We start from the raw sequence: 17,387 nt of genomic DNA, 5'->3' as shown, positions 1-17,387 counted from the left end.
GTTTTCTGTTGCTGCAGAATTATTTTCCTGCTGTAGCAAACTGGCTCAAATTAAGATCCTACATCTGTAAACCCTTCTGGACATTTCCCTCGTGATAGGTTGACATGTCTCTTCAATCATATGGGCGCTCATTCTCAATGGCCTCATTAGATTTTTTTGCTGGCATTCTTCTGTCTCCTTTTCCCATCACAAGGTATCTATTTACAGATGATGACATAATAGACAGACAACTGTCCGATTTCCCTAGATATCCCCAGGGCAGATGTCATATTGCCCTAGATATCCCCAGGGCAGTTGTCATATTGCCCTAGATATCCCCAGGGCAGATGTTTGGCATTCCAGTGCATGGCAGTGGTGCCTCACCCCATACACCCTTATTTATGGATGGGCGTATGGGCCGCTTGTGTTAGGTCTGGGTTCACACTGCCTTTTACCTTCTTTCATCACTCCATGTGAAAGAGTGTGAACCCTAGGAACTAAGTGTTACATGGTCATTGCTAGGTTGGATACAGCTCCATGCAGGTCAGTCTATGAGTGAGAGGAGTGACCTGAAAAGCAGGAGTGACATGTGCGTTCAGTCGGTAGAGCATGGCGCTTGCAACGCAAGGGTTGTGGTGTTCGATTCCCACGGAGGACCAGTATGGAGAAGGAAAAAAAGTATGTAATGTATGCACTCACTACTGTGTCGCCCTGGATAAGAATGCATGCACTCACTACCAAGTCGCCCTGGATAAGAGTGTCTGCTAAATTACTTAAATGTAAATGTCTGTGTGTGCGCGATAGAAGAACGAGTACGGTGCAACAGGCCTTTCGGGGGTCCAGTGATCATAAGATCTGTGCCAAATTTCTGTATCACTCCCATCTAAATCCTGTACTGGAAATCCCTGTTTGTTGTTTCAGAAAGGTTCTCAGGCAAAGTGTTTAGTTAGCGACCCAAAGCTTTCATTAAATCGGCTTTAAAAGATTATTGACTTTGGCTGTGCACAGAACGCCTCTGGCTAAACCTTTTCATTTGCTTGCATTCTAACCTGACAGAAAACCTTAGGCCTATACGCATTCCTCTTTGTGTCTACAATTGGAAATGTAATTATGGGTCAAGTTCAGTCACAAAGTGAACATGACTGTCTCTTCTTAATTTCACTTTATACTATGATAGGGGAGAATGGGGTAAGTTGAGCCACCCCTTGTTTCTAGGGAGCCATACACAAAATTAATAATTTGACCAAATATTTTGGAAGAGGTCATCATTTCATGGAGTCTGTGAAGGAAGAAACCACATGGAAAAAAAGTGGTAAGCAAGTTAGGTCACAAAGTAAAATGTATTTATTGTATTAGAGGTTTCATGATGTTTGTATCTAAACCCAAATATCTAATTTTAAGATTGTTCTATACATCCATTTGTGTCTCTATAAGCTCCAATATGAGGTCCTAAACCTAGCATGAAAGTCCCTTCTTGTAGCTGTGTGGGCTAAAAAGTTTGCCTTGGAGTAAGTTGAGCCAATGGCAAATTGAGCAAATTGAAGTGTTTCTTCCCAGGCGTAATGCAAGGCATTATTGCTGGGATATGCGGTAACACCAGGGCCTGGCCTATGTTAAAAGGGTTTTTAAAAGAACAAAGTGTTTGTTTAGTTGTTAAGCCTGTGTTCAAATATTCTTACAATTATTAAAAGACCAAGTTATTGTGTTTGAGAAATAAAAATTATATTCAGTACAGAAATGTGTTGGTGGATCAACTTACCCTGTCCCTCCGCAAAATTTACGCCATACCCAGGGTAAGTTGTGCCAAGAGACCGCATTTTTTGTATAAGCTATGTTTCCAAAACTGTAGTGTTTACATTCATTCTGATTATTTCCAGGGATACACAACATCCTGAAATATATGTAGATATATTTGTTAGAATTAATATTATATTTACCTTGACAGAGTGATGCTGAATGTAAAAAATATCTCAACTTACCCCACTCTCCCCTACACTGAAGATGGACTATCTGGCCAGAGCAGTGAGGGAAGAGTTAAATGTTAGGAGGACACATCCCTTTCAGACAAGACAGCTGTGGCCTTGACAAAGTGAAAAAATAAACGAAAATAACCTGGCTGTATGCCCAGAGCCAGAGCTGTGTGTACATGCAGAAACCATATCTTCACGCCAAACTCCACGAAATAGAGCATAACAGAGTATAACATCACAAAGATACATTATCGAGGATTCAAATTCCAGGTCTATATATTATTTCAAAAGTAAAGGCCTCTGGAATGAGCAGGAATTGAATGCAACATTTTCTTTGAGACTTGTTGACCTTCTTATTATTTCCCTCACAAGGGGATGTGAGTCCTTATCAAGAACACCGCTTCCTCTAGCTAATGGGAAGCAACTTGGGAGGACATTCTGTTGTGTCTACCTTTCTGTATTTTGAAGAAGAACGAGAGTCCCATCTATGTTGGCCTTTTATCTCTCCATCTCTCCGTTGAGGTCGCCCCACTTTCCATGTGCTGTCTGCCACCCAGGTGTGATGTTGTCAAGGCACTCCAAACCATTTTGGCGTTGGAAGGAAAGTCAAGGCGGTGCAAAATTCCAGCTAGCACTATGATTCCACATGGTTGAAGAGTTAACTAGGTCACTGCCTGAGTAGGCAGCTAGTGTTCCTAACCACAGGGATGGGACAATTAGTGCATATTTTGTCTTTTATGGTATAGTCATTTAACTCCTGAAACAAATGCAGTGTCACTAACTTTGGAAGTTACACCTTTGGCGTTAATAAGATGCAGTTTCCCATGGTATATCTCAATACAAAAATAAGCTGAATACACACAACACCATGGTTCAATTGATCATAATCATGAGGATAATTATACTCCACACAAGCATACATTGCAGGTTCATATTCTGGACAATTATGATAACTTAACAACATTTAGCTAAGGACGATGCTGGTTTTGAAAAACAATCCCAATCTATTAAAGTATAGGACAAAACTATCCATCGGGCTTACACTGAAACACAAGATTATATTTTTTCCCCCTGTGGGTTCAGTGAGGGTCATTGGCTGAGCAGAGAGAGCTGTGAATGGGGAAAATTGACATCATGGTTTAATGCAGTGATTATCAGTACTGGGCTGAATACAGAGAGAAGAAAGAACCTCTCTGTTTGGATGTAAAGTCTGTGCTGGGTGAGCCCAGCTGTCTGGAACTCACATGAACTGTGCCCTCCCAAATACTGTTCTCACACACACACAGGGAGAGAGAGAGAGAAATAATTGGCAACCCTATTGGACCCTTAACAGTCATGCCAATTCAGCACATTTGAGTGTGAACTTGAGGCAAGGGGGATATAGAGAGGCAAGAAAGACAAGTCAGTAATGGGGCCAACTGCTATATTGTTTATTATTAATCCTGCTACCAGTCTGGATTCGAACCAGGGGCTGTAATGACGCCTCTTGCACTGAGATGCAGTGCCTTAGACCACTAGCTGTAGGCCATTAGTTACTCACATGAAGGGACATGATTAAACATGCAGGTATTTCCTCCTCCCTGTATTAACTCGACACAGCCTGTGCATGTGAGCATGGGCCTATCTGTCTATCTATGTATCTATCTATGTATGTATGTATGTGTTTCTGCGTCATTTTAGTATGAAAAAGTGGACCTTCAGAAAGTACTCACACCCTTTAACTTCTTTAAAATGTTGTTGTGTTACAGCCTGAATTTAAAATGCATTTCATTTACATTTTGTGTCACTGGCCTACACAACACCCATAAAATCAACGTGGAATTATGTTTTTCAACGTTTTTACAAATTGATTAAAAACGAAAAGCTGAAATGTATTGAGAAGTATTCAACCCCTTTGTTATGGCAAGCCTAAATAACTTCCGGAGTAGAAATAGCTTCACAAGTCACATAATAAGTAGCATGGACTCTGTGTGCAATAATAGTGTTTATCTTGATTTTTGAATGACTACCTCATCTCTGTACCCCACACATACAATTATTTGTTAAGGTCCCTCAGTTGAGCTGTGAATTTCAACCACAGATTCAACCACAAAGACCAGGGAGGTTTTCCAATGTCTCGCAAAGAAGGGCACCTACTGATAGATGAGTAAAAGTGAAAAAAGCAGACATTGAATATCCCTTTGAGCATGGTGAAGTTATTAATTAGTAGCCTATTTGGCTAGCAAGCAAATGGCTGAATTGAGGAAAGGGTGTTCTCTTGCTTCTCCAGAAATCAGTGAAAACTCCTTTGACTCTATTGCCGACCATAAGGCCATTAAATCACAGTCAAATACTCCAGCAACCCTAGTTATAGACTATTCTCTCTGCTCCACACGACAAGTGGTACCGGAGCGCCAAGTCTAGGTCCAAGAGGCTTCTAAACAGCTTCTACCCCGAAGCCATAAGACACCTGAACATCTAATCAAATGGCTAACCAGACTATTTGCATTTCCCCCCTCTTTTACGCTGCTGCTACTCTCTGTTATTATCTATGCATGGTCACTTTAACTCTACCTACATGTACATATTACCTCAATTACCTCAACTAACCTGTGCCCCCGCACATTGACTCTGCACCGGTACCCCATGTATATAGCCTCGCTATTGTTATTTTACTGCTGCTCTTTTTATTACTTTTATTTGTTATTCTTATTTTTGTAGGTATTTTTTCAACTGCATTGTTGGTTAAGGGCTTGTAAGTAAGCATTTCACTGTAAGGTCTACACCTGTTGTATTCGGTGCATGTGACATTTTATTTGATTTAAGGATGTTTCTGAAAACTTCACCAGTGTCAAATGCCACGAACTAAATGCTGCCAAGAAGAGGATCATTACTTTACTTGAGGAAATTAAACATCTAGACAGGCGTCTAAGTTTGAATAAGGATGCCTCACATTTAACCGCATTTGTTGATGCCTCTTTTCAGAGACACGACTGTAATGGAACTTTTATGGATCTTTAGCATTTCCCCACCTTACGGGCTTCTGAACCTAGCCAAAAGTCGGATACTATCAACTCTACCCCTGACGGGCGTGAATGGAGTGTGATTGGATCCAGGAGGAGGAAGAGACCTGCACCCCAGGGTTCCATTTTCTGGTAGAGTCATGACAAACTCTTAAATTGTTTTGAGCCACTGTCCCTGCTGTCTTCCTCAGGGCGTATGGACACCGGAACTAATTGCAAAACTGCAATACCTAAACAAGCGTCCCATTATATCGGGTCCCATACCACGATGAGACATGGATACAGTAGATTCAGTTGGTTGCTATCACTTCAGATCTGGGTAAAGAGTTACTGTAACTCTGTCAATGTTGTCTTTATTGATAACAAAGGAATGGAATTCACCCAAACTATCCCGGGGCTTATTTTTAGGCTGCTCTGAGAAACTGACTGGGATATAACCTGCACTCTACCCATGTTATCCCAACCACCCTCACACATCAAACTGTTTCTGACGTTAAATACTCTAGTCAAGTCAAGGAAATCTACATTACCCGTCTTAATTTCAATAGGTTTTAAACAGCCACCAAATAGATGCAGCCGCAGGCCCATCGGGGCAAGCTTTGATAACTTAATATCTATTCCTATGAAATCTTCTGACTTACCTAATGATCAAGTTTATAACGACCTGGTTAGGGTAAATATGGACACCCCTGCTGTTTTTAGGTCTCGTAAAGGGCTGGGTTTGTTACATTTAAATGTGCGAAGTATGATGTCAAATATGGACTTTATCGATATCTGGATGCATGACACGAACACAGACATTCTTGTTTTATCAGAGACGTGGTTAAATGATTCTATCATGGATAAGGACATTGACATTTCTAATTACAACATTTTTGATGTGATAGGCAGAGAAAAGGTTGAGGGTGGCGATGTGAAATCCGCTTTTGTAGCATCTTGTGCTCTTAATATCACTATACCCCAGAAATGTGAAATCCTGGTTTTAGATGTGACCATAAGACAAAACGTGCATGTATTTGTTGCTGGAGTGCATGAGCCTCCTGCTGCTTTAGTTGATGCAATTAGAATCATAGAAAATATTTTAAATGCTCAGCTATCATCTGAACTGGTGGTCTTAGGTGACTTTAACCTGGACTGGCTGATACCTATCTCAGATAACTTTAAGAACATTTGTCTTGGTCTTAATTTAACCCAGCTAATCACAAAACCCACTCGGTTAAATGTGAAAAATCTAGATAGATCCTCATTATTAGATGTCATTCCCACAAATAACCCTCATAAGTACAAGTCTTTTGGTGTGTTTGCAATTGACCTTGGTTATCATTGCCCTATAGCCTGAATTATAAATACCAGACAGCATAATTCTGATCCTCGTATTATTAGGAAGAGACATTTTAAAAACTTTTCTCTCCAAGCGTTTATGCATGACTGAATTAACTCTTGAGCATTTCTCATCTATTTCTATATCACTGGCAAATAAACACGCTCCTTTAAACGCTATAGACTAAAAAAAAATCTAATCCATGGTTTTCTACAGAACTTTCAGATATCTTTAGAGCAAGAAACCATGCCTGGGCCAAAGCTAGACTAACTGATGCTGTTGTGGACTTGCAGCTTTTCAGGCAACTGAGAAATAAATGTGAGTCCTTAGTAAAAAAGACTAAATCAAGCTACTTCCTAAGTTCTATCGCTGACTCTGCTGGTAATTCATCTACATTTTGGAAAACTGTTAAGGCGTTAAAGCGTGGAAATTCCTCTCCTTCCTGACCGAAGCAAGTTATATTGAACTCTGACATCATTATTGAAAAAATGAGATGCTTTTAAATCAACATTTTATGTCCACCGGTTTTTTATTTGAAGGGAATCTTGGTTTAATAGACCCGGGTGTCAGTAAACTGCTCATTCTTCTCCCATCCGCAGGTCGTCTTGATAGAGGGCCAGACAACCCCCAGTGAATGCTTGTACTCTCTGGAATAACTGTCTACTTCTGATGTATTGGAACAACTACTTATGTTTGATGTTAAAACATCTACTGGGGCTGATATGCTTGATCCCTGCTTTTTACAGCTTTCTGCACCATTGATTGCGGAAGCATTAACACATATGTTTAGCTTCACAATTGTATTGAATACTATCCCTAGAGGTTGGAAGGCTGCCCATGTGCTTCCTTTACATAAAGGTGGGGACCCGAGTGATCTAAATAATTATCGTCTCATTTCCAAACTCTCTTGCCTAGCAAAAATCCTGGAATCATTGATCAATACTCAGCTTAGATCCCTTTAAACTGCTACATATTTTCTGAATATAAAACAGTCAGGATTTCAGACCAGGTCATAGTAACATCTCTGCTACTTCTATGGTTTTAAATGTCATAAATTGTTTGATATGAAGAAACGCTGTGCTGCCCTCTTCATTGACCTGTCCAAGGCTTTTGACACCATTGATCACATCTTACTTATTCAGAAATGCTCCACACTTGGTTTAGATCGGCTGCTTGTAGCTGATATGATAATTATTTGTACTTGTCCTCTTGCTCAGTTGTGCACCGGGGCCTCCCACTCCTCTTTCTATTCTGGTTAGAGCCAGTTTGCGCTGTTCTGTGAAGACAGTAGTACACAGCGTTGTACGAGATCTTCAGTTTCTTGCCAATTTCTCACATGGAATAGCCTTCATTTCTCAGAACAAGAATAGACTTGAGTTTCAGAAGAAAGTCTTTGTTTCTGGCCATTTTGAGCCTGTAATCGAACCCATGAATGCTGATGCTCCAGATACTCAACTAGTCTAATGAAGGCCAGTTTAATTGTTTCTTTAATCAGAACAACAGTTTTCAGCTGTGCTAACATAATTGCAAACGGGTTTTCTAATGATCAATTAGCCTTTAAAATGATCAATTTGGATTGCTGATAATGGGCCTCTGTACGTCGATATAGATATTCCCCCAAAAATCTGCCGTTTCCAGCTACAATACGCATTTACAACATTAAACAAGGACATTTCTAAGTAACCCCAAGTAACATAAAAAAATCCTCATCAAAATCTGTCAGTTAAAGCTCAAGATATTTTTGCATGGGCTGTGTCTCAATCCTTCCACATCTGCGGTGGAAGGTGGCCGAGCTACAGCGATGTTTGTCTGACCATGAGACATCCAGAAAATCGGTCTTCTCACGAAAACGTCTGTAGCGTCCGAATGTTTTGGCCAAAAAAAATATATACTGAACAAAAATATAAACACAACATGTAAATTGTTGGTCACATGTTTCATGAGCAGAAAATAAAAGATCCCCAAAACGTTCCATTTTTTAAAATTATTATTTAACTAGGCAAGTCAGTTAAGAACAAATTCTTATTTACAATGACGGCCTAGGAACAGTGGGTTAACTGCTTTGTTCAGGGGCAAAACAACAGATTTTTCCTTGTCAGCTTGGGGATTCGATCTAGCAACCTTTCGGTTACTGGCCCAACGCTCTAACCACTAGGCTACTTGCCACCCATATGCAGAAAGAGGCAGGGGAAAACTGTCAATGGAGGTATAGATATGTATGCGTGTGAGCCTGGAAGCACTGGCTTAGACTCATTGAAACTAACTGGGAAAGAGTGGGGCCCTCCATGAAAAACACACACTGAGGGCTGTGTTAATGAGGGCTGTGTTAATGAGGGTTCAAAGGAGTTAAAACAACAACCGCTCTTACTCCCGGCACTGACATGGAAAATGACCCCACAAAGCTTCATAGTCTATATAGGCTCAATCGCAAGACCCTGTTTATAACAGCCTTGCAAAACAGACACAGTGCTTTGGCTCATGTTTCATAGGCACCAACTATTTCTGTCCTTGATTTGTCTGACACTTTTAAGGCTGATGATGTAATGGTTGAAAGACCAGAGAGGGGGCAGCCTACTGTATATGTTATGCTAATTTGTTTCTGGGTCAAAGTCTGATGTATTTCAAGTAAAAGCACATTTATTTTCATTTACATGTATTTTTTTATCAACATTTGAAATAATATTAAAATAAATATAAACAATGAAATTGGTAATGTTGGAGGACTAACATCTTAAGCGGTACAAATGAAACATAATTTCTAACTAATGTCCTTTTCTTATGGCAAGTTAGACAGATGTTAAACCATCAAAGAGTTGTAGGCTACTGTAAGGTGAAGTCGGAGGAGCACTATGGTACATGAATAAGGCCCAAAGAAATGCTAAAAATAATTGTTTACTGTATTACAGTTATACTAGAGATGAGTAACGTTAAATATTATAATAACAAAGCAAAAGACTACAGTAAGACTGGTGGGTTATTGAATACAGAACTGTAGCCACTTTGTATAATGAATACTAAGAGTAATGTTTCAGCTTGACAATTCAGAGCTGTGAGATTCTGGCTTGATACCAAATCAACCAATACAGTATGTCCTGTTGGAGTGAAAACCCTCGAGACCCTGGTAGTTCTTTCACTGGCAAATATTTTGATTCGAGGAATGGAAGTTGTTTTTCTGGCTTTCGGAAAGGGAACTTAAAAAAATTACAAATGGCTTGGTCTTTGTGGAAGATCAAATTCCATGTCTATATCTACTCTCCATTTTCTCTCCTTTTCCAAACCCTGTGACGTCATACATTCATGGGCACCACTTTGATGCCGTGGGCATTGATGTATGTTAGGAGAACCTGGGCCCGTCTCTCAATGACGTCGATGAGCTTCTCGATGCCCTGCCGTCCTCCCTGGCTCTCCCAGTACAGCTGATCCAGGAACAGTGACTGGAGGAGCTTCTCCCTCAGCTTCTGGCTCATTAACACAGCCACTGCCTGTTCTGGAAGCCTGGGTGGAGAAGAGGTTGGTAATTTCATTTACTTGGACAGTTGGCAACACTATTTGGTTAGATCTATTTGGATAGTCAGTAACTGTTTAACAAACTATGACCACAACTGTTTGATCCATATGCATATACTGTACATTTATATGCAAATGCAAAGAAATAATGTATTCCTTAATTAACAAAGATGTACTCCCAAAATTCATAAATTCTACAATGGCATAATGTAATTCAAGGTAATATAATCTAATTCTGCCCATGCCTAGAGTACATTATCCAGGCCGGAGCCTTCTAATCTTTAACTAATGTGAAATCCAGTTGAAAGCCTCTGCTTTGAAGAAGATCACTACAAGCCATGTAAGAGGAGAGGTGACACCTGTCAGTGCCAGAAAGTCCCTCCGCTAGGTCCTCCCAGTGGTTTGTTCCACTGATTTATTAATCACAAAATGAAGATGAAACACAGGGAATGTCCCTGGGTGTGTCACCATGCCTATGGGTGGGTATAATAGACTTCCTAACAAAGGCATGCACTTGGCGATTACGTGTTAGAATGCAGTATTTTCCCACAGTTTTAAGTCAACAGGGAGGAATCTCTAGACTAAGAGCTGAATCAACCACACATTGTATGCAGGGGGTACATTGTAGATAGTTGCTGATTTGAAAGTTGAGAATAAAAAAATTCTGCACACTGTACAGTAATATTGCTGTAAGATAATACAGTCATATTGCAAAGACCATAGTACTATTCAGAAGAATCACTGTATTATCCGACTAATTATCAATTCACTATGCTGTCTATATACAGTTCCAGTCAAAAGTTTGGACAAACCTACTCATTCAAGGGTTTTTCTTTATTTTTACTATTTTCTACATTGTAGAATAATAGCGAAGACATCAAAACTATGAAATAACATATATGGAATCATGTAGTAACCAAAAAAGTGTTAAACAAATTTGAGATTCTTCAAATAGCCACCCTTTGCCTTGATGACAGCTTTGCACACTCTTGGCATTCTCTCAACCAGCTTCATGAGGTAGTCACCTGGAATGCATTTCAATTAACAGGTGTGCCTTGTTAAAATAACATTTGTGGAATTTCTTTCCTTCTTAATGCTTTTGAGCCAATCAGTTGTGTTGTGACAAGGTAGGGGTGGTATACAGAAGATAGCCCTATTTGGTAAAATACCAAGTCCATATTATGTCAAGAACAGCTCAAATAAGCAAAGAGAAACGACAGTCCATCATTACTTTAAGATATGAAGGTAGGTCAATCCAGAAAATGTCAAGAACTTTGAACATTTCTTCAAGTGCAGTCGCAAAAACCATCAAGCACTATGATAAAACTGGCTCTCATGAGGACCACAACAGGAAAGGATGACCCAGTGTTACCTCTGCTGCAGAGGATAAGTTCATTAGATTTACCAGCCTCAGAAATTGCAGGCCTAACAAATACTTCACAGAATTCAAGTTACAGACACATCTCAACATAAACTGTTCAGTAGAGACTGCATGAACCTTATTTAACTAGGCAAGTCAGTTAAGAACTCATTTTTATTTACAATGATGGCCTACCCCAGCCAAACCCGGACGACGCTGGGCCAGTTGTGCACCGCCCTATGGGACTCCCAATCATGGACGGATGTGACACAGTCTGGAATCAAACCAGGGACTGTGGTGATGCCTCTGGTGCCTCACTATTAAAAGGACACCAATAATAAGAAGACTTGCTTAGGCCAAGAGACACGAGCAATGGACATTATTGGAAATCTGTCCTTTGGTCTGATGAGTCCAAATTTGAGATTTTTGGTTCAAACCGCTGTGTAGGTGAACGGATGACCTCTGCATATGTGGTTCCCACTGTGAAACATGGAGGAGGTGGTGTGATGGTGCTTTTCTGGTGACACTGTCAGTGATTTATTTAGAATTCTAGAAACACTTAACCAGCATGGCTACCACAGCATTCTGCAGTGATATGCCATCCCATTTGGTTTGCGCTTAGTGAGACTATCATTTGTTTTTCAAAAGGACAATGTCCTGACACACCGTTAGGCTGTGTAAGTGCTATTTGACCAAGAAGGAGAGTAATGGAGTGCTGCAATAGATGACCTGGCCTCCACAATCACCCGACCTCAACCCAATTTAGATGGTTTATGATGAGTTGGACCGCAGAGTGAAGGAAATGCAACCAACAAATGCTCAGCATATGTGGGAACTCCTTCAAGATTGTTGGAAAAGCATTCCAACTGAAGCTGGTTGAGAGAATGGCAGGAGTGTGCAAAGCTGTCATCAAGACAATGGTGGCTACTTTGAAGAATCTAAATATTTTGATTTGTTTAACACTTTTCTTTGGTTACTACATGATTCCATATCTGTTATTTCATAGTTTTGATGTCTTCACTATTATTTTTACAATGTTGAAAATAGTAAAAATAAAGAAAAACCCTTGAATGAGTAGGTGTACCCAAACTTTTGACTGGTACTGTATTTCGACGTGGACTCACTCCTTGATTCCCTCCAGTAGTCTGTAGTCCAAGTTGTCCTCGTCGCGGTCGAAAAAGCCCTTGTTTTCAGTGAAGACCAAGTGCCTGGGGTCGTGATCCCTGTGGATGATGTTGGCCAGCGTCAAACTGTCCATGTCCCCACATTCCAGATGGTGGCCCTGCTCCACACACACGTCCTCCTGACGAGGCCTGAACCCACAGCAGTTCCGGTCCAATCGGCTGTATATCTGAAGAGATAAACATTATTCACCTAAGCTATTACCTCAAAAGAGTGATGCCATTGCCAATTATCTCAACCCAACAGCGTCCTAGTTTGACAAGCTTCCTTCTGAAGACATTTAACACTGTAGTTCATTTGAAAGACCAAACGCGTGTGATCGTACAATACCTGCAACAGGAAATCAAACAGGGCTAGTTTGCTCCACTCATAATGGTGAATGCTGGAGCAGCCAGAGTTAGGCTTGGGCGTGACGTTCCTGTTCCAGCACCTCTGTTTGAGGGAGCTCTGGTACTCCCCCCATGTCATCCTCACAGTGGACTGGCCCTCTGCATTGTCCCCTGGAGAGAGATAACCATCCCACAGCACCACGGGGCAGGCCTGGCCATCTGTGGGATGAGGGGGATCCAGAGGTAATGTTAGTGTGACCGACCGGGCTTCGAACATGGGCCGTATCTGCAATGTCTGTGTTGGCTCTTTGAGTTAACTCTAGACTCAGTCCATTAAGCTAAAGAGCATCTTCACGTCCCAGACAAGGTTAGTCATCACACATGTATAGTTCACTAATTCACCACTGCTAAACTAGCATTAGCATACAACACTGAGGAGAAGGAAGACGAAGGCTCATGAGTGTATTCCTGTTGAGGAGGACCAGACACCACGAAAACGCAACAGGGAAACAAATATACGTATGAGGGCTACAGATATAATTCGGGTCAAGGGCGGCCGTATAAAGAACGTCAACTGACGCCCAAACATAGCCAGTGCAAAGCTATGATTAAAGATCCTACGCTTTGAGGATTGATATCATGGCGTTATGCATTTGCACCTCTGTTTCTCAATCTCTCCCACAGACTTATGAGGACTCAGACAGCTGCATGCTCTGCTGGCTAAAGGAGCGAGCACTCGCAGCTCCAGGGCTGATACTTCTGCTCACAAATATGCTTGGCCTTATAATATTACATTGGCTACAACATTCCTGGAATGCTGATTTGGGAAGAGATAGACGTGACGTAGCCTATATGCTATTAAATTGTCACCTTAACATTGACGTGTAAATTAGTCTTGTCGTAAAACTAAATACAAATAAAATTATTATATTTTAATATTGAATACTGCACTGTTGGGTAGGACTTGCAAGTTAAACATTTCACTGCATGTGACAAATAAAACGTACAGTGATGAATAAAACTACTGTTCCATGAAGGAGGGAATGAGGTATAACATAATATGGGAAGTCAATCACCAATCATATTCACCTGAAGAATCACGCCCAAAGGGCCAATGGATGGCGAAGCTCCGCCTTCCTGGGGCCACATGAATTTCCTCAATTCAGTACTGCTCTTCAACGAGCCCTGATGGCGCGAGGCCAAAATATATTATACCGGGTTCCCTCCTTCAGGGAACAGTAGTTATTTTCATAACTGTATGTTACCTTTCAATCGGACACTCGGTATAACATACTATGGGGACATACAATCATGCCCCAACCCGGGTCAGAGAGTACCAGGGAGATGGCCTCTACAATCCAATGAGAAAGGTGCTGCTTAGAAAGCGCCCTACCCCTAGCTGGATTAGCTAAACAGACAAAAAGCTGGTCACAAACGTGGATATCCTTGGTCCTATCTGTATATGTGTGTAAACCTCGCACTGGACACAGGCCAAACAAATGGAAGAGGTGAGAAAGCGAACAGCTCGAAAGCCAGGGACCTGTAAGACATACAATAGGCATAACCTTGGGAGGAAAAGCTGCATTAGGACGTAACATAATTTTGGAGTCGCCAGGCGCGAACTCCAAACAGGAAGGGTGTACTGACAGCGTGTGGTGATCTCCAACGTGCTTGGCCAAGGCCATGAGCAGAGCAGTCTTGTAGGAAAGGACCTTCAGGTACACAGACTCCAATGGTTCAAAAGGAGGCTCACACAAAGCGTCCAGGACCAAAGCTTGGTCCCAGGTCAGTGCCATAGGCTTAGACCAGCCTTTCCCAAAATCGGTCCTGGGGACCCCAAGGGGTGCATGCTTTTGTTTTTGCCCTAGCACTACACAGCTGATTCAAATAATCAAAGAGTGATAAGTTCATTCCATCAAAGAGCTCTGAAAAGGAGACATTCCTTCAACCTGACACCAACCCTCAAACAAGCACCCCTTATACGTACACAACCCTTTCGTAGAGGGAGCATGTGCCGACTGTATCGTTGGCGCATGCACCCTATAATCCCTAGCCATCAAATTCAACCTTTCGGTAGCCAAACCCATAGATCCCATATCTTTAGTCATGGGTGCCAAACTCTCCCGTGCGTCTAGGACAATAGATCCCAACGACATGGATTCGTCCACAGATTCCCGCCCAACAGGTAGATGACATCCAGAAACCAGAGTTGTCTGGGCCAATGTGGAGCCACTCCAAGGTGGCCTTAATCAGGTCCATCGGAGGAAACGCATAAAGCAGGGTCTGAGGCCACTGATACATCAAAGCATTCGTTCCCAATGGAGTGCCCAGATCCCCCATTAAGAAGAAAAGACGACAATGCATGTTTTCTCACGATTCGTAAAGACCTACATCAGCCCTGCTGAACCGGTCCCATATCTGGGCAACCACCGAGGGGTGCAGTCTCCACTCCGTAGAGATAGGAAGATGCGCAGAGCTTGAGCGAAACAACTTTTCTTGTGATCCACTATGAACTCCAGAGACTGAATATGGGAAACCAGCGTGGCAGTGTGGAGCTCCAGCTGTTCCCTCGACTCCAATATGACCAGCCAATTGTCCAGATAGACCAATACTCTGATCCCCTGCACCGCACAAGTGCCAAAGCCGCTTCCACCACCATAGAAAAGCTGTGGGTAATGGGGAGAGCCCGAAAGGCCGCACCAGAAACTCATAGGCCACACCATCTAAATGAAACATCCAAAACTTTCTGTGGGGAGGATGTATAGCACATGAAAATACGCACTGTTTATTCAGAAGCTCCAGGCTCGGATTAGCCCCCTTATTAGGCTCTGGAGATAAATAACTTGCTAGCTTTCCATCCATCGGCAGTGTGCAATCGAGCCCCACTTTCTCCATACTGTCTACATTCATGGCAGCACCGGCCTGGCTGAATGAGGGGAATCCCAGGTCGCCTTTAGCTCATTTGCAAAATCTTTAAACAGGGGTAAGTGATGCTTCACTGCTGCAGGGACAGAATGTAAAATAATCTATCACAAGACATCTAGTGGCCCTTTTGAGTACTTCAGATTATTACAGGTGTCTAATCTCTGGCCCTCTCATTAGCCTTATCACATGTAAAATATGAAATAAATAAATATGATTTAAAAAAATAGAATGACAAATCTGTAAAACATTATCCTAAATATAAACCATAAACTTAGTGAAAACAATTGGTGTTTTATATGAGGGTTTTAGCATGACATTTCCTTTTATACTTATATTTATTTTACTATGTCAATATGTATTTGTCGTCATGTTTTGACTTCAAACTAGTGGCAGTTGTGAACACAGTCAATAGTTGGAAGAGTTGCACAGTTAATTGGAAAATAATGCCATTGTTGATTAGATGCTTTTTTCATTAATTAAAGTTTTTTCTCTTGAACCATATGGTCTATCTACAACAAATCCATGGACAATAAGGACAAATATATAATACATTAATACTATACATTTATAATTTTTGTTATTCAAGTATAAATTACCAAAAGTGCCATAGGTTGCCATAGATTCTGTTAATAACCAAAATTACTGAAGGTCACGGTTACTTTGGAAAATTTCCGGTAGCTTTTCAACCCTAGTCGGTGGGCAATGGGCCTACCTTGTACAAACGGAAACTTCCTGCTGACAGCGGCAACGCTCCGGTTCAGTCCCAAGACCCTATCCAAATGGAAAGCGAAAACCTCGCTCGTGTCCACTGGACTTTTGATAACTCCACATTGTCCTATACACACTTTATGTGCCTTGAAATCGTTATGTTTGTCAGAATGGATCAATGACAAATATGATGTGCTTTCAAACAGCAAAAGGGGGATAAATTCCTTATGGGACACTTCATGAATATGCGAAACTTTACCATCAGCAAGAAAGCGCATGGCACCAATGTCCTCTTTGCTGAACCACGGCGGTGCCCTCTCACTGTATATTCGGATAGAACTGACGTGAGGTTCTGTTTGCATCTTTAAATTCGAGCTTACATCTCCTGTTGCATGATTTATGCTGTTAATTTGTTTCCAAGTTATGTCGATTCGGTTAGTGCGCTTTTGTCTCCATTCCTCCCTCTTCAATGTGCCAATTTTATTTTGCGTAAATCCCTCATTGGGTTTGGTTCTCCTCGCTTTTCTCCTTAGTTTCGGTCTCACTGTTCCCCTCATAATAGATGGTTTAATGCGCCTTGACTTTAGTGTTATGTACACCACATTGGACCGCGTTGGAACCACTGAGGGTAATAAAGAGTCGTCGTTAGCACCGGTTGGTGAGTCGGCTGTTTCCGACGGGCTATCATCATCGAACTTCAGAGTGTATAGTCCCAGACTCTTCTTGTACCCGTGTCTGCCCAACCGTCTATCCTGGTGCAGCAACGAATGTCCAACCTGGGAAACCACGAAAAACAGGTACACACAACATGCACCCACGATGATCAAATTCCTTTTCGACGGGGGATACCTCCGAACGCAGTTAGATATCCTCAGAAAAGACGAACACGACCAAAGAATGAGAGACTTTTTGATGTCTCCAGGACGTATTAACGTCTCCATTAGAACTTGTGATCCGACATGGTTAGGTTTTCTGTTTGTCTTTGCCCGGAGCTCGAATAAGGATAAGGACAGCGGCGGCGCTGCCGGCGCATAACTTCCCGAAAGTAATTTTCAACTGAAAAAAAGTGATGTCCAAAATCAGAACGCGATGAGAGGGGCTGTG

The 17,387-nt window shown here is 41.6% G+C and overlaps 1 protein-coding gene across 1 annotated transcript; it reads right to left on the bottom strand.

Moving 5' to 3' along the window:
• Positions 1-8,395: 8,395 nt before the first annotated feature.
• On the bottom strand, positions 8,396-17,387 carry gask1b (golgi associated kinase 1B). Its single transcript, XM_038993705.1, has 4 exons — positions 16,288-17,387; positions 12,652-12,869; positions 12,264-12,490; positions 8,396-9,767 (listed from the first exon to the last, which is right to left on the bottom strand). Exons 1-4 carry the CDS (start codon positions 17,222-17,224, stop codon positions 9,560-9,562), a joined length of 1,590 nt encoding a protein of 529 aa, XP_038849633.1. The 5' UTR covers positions 17,225-17,387; the 3' UTR covers positions 8,396-9,559.

This window comes from Salvelinus namaycush, chromosome 5 (assembly GCF_016432855.1).
Source record: "Salvelinus namaycush isolate Seneca chromosome 5, SaNama_1.0, whole genome shotgun sequence".
NCBI classification, from domain to species: Eukaryota; Metazoa; Chordata; class Actinopteri; order Salmoniformes; family Salmonidae; genus Salvelinus; species Salvelinus namaycush.
Note: the sequence above shows the minus strand (reverse complement) of the source record. Positions and strands in the feature narration are given on the sequence as shown.

What these genes read in the sequence shown, in the direction of transcription:
- gask1b (XM_038993705.1), bottom strand. Translation starts at nt 17,224, where the DNA reads ATGGAGACGTTAATACGTCCTGGAGACATCAAAAAGTCTCTCATTCTT. An exon ending in GAAGTTTCCGTTTGTACAAG is followed by an intron (nt 12,870 to 16,287) that starts GTAGGCCCATTG and finishes CTCATCCCACAG; the next exon opens with ATGGCCAGGCCTGCCCCGTG. An exon ending in TGTTTGATTTCCTGTTGCAG is followed by an intron (nt 12,491 to 12,651) that starts GTATTGTACGAT and finishes TTATCTCTTCAG; the next exon opens with ATATACAGCCGATTGGACCG.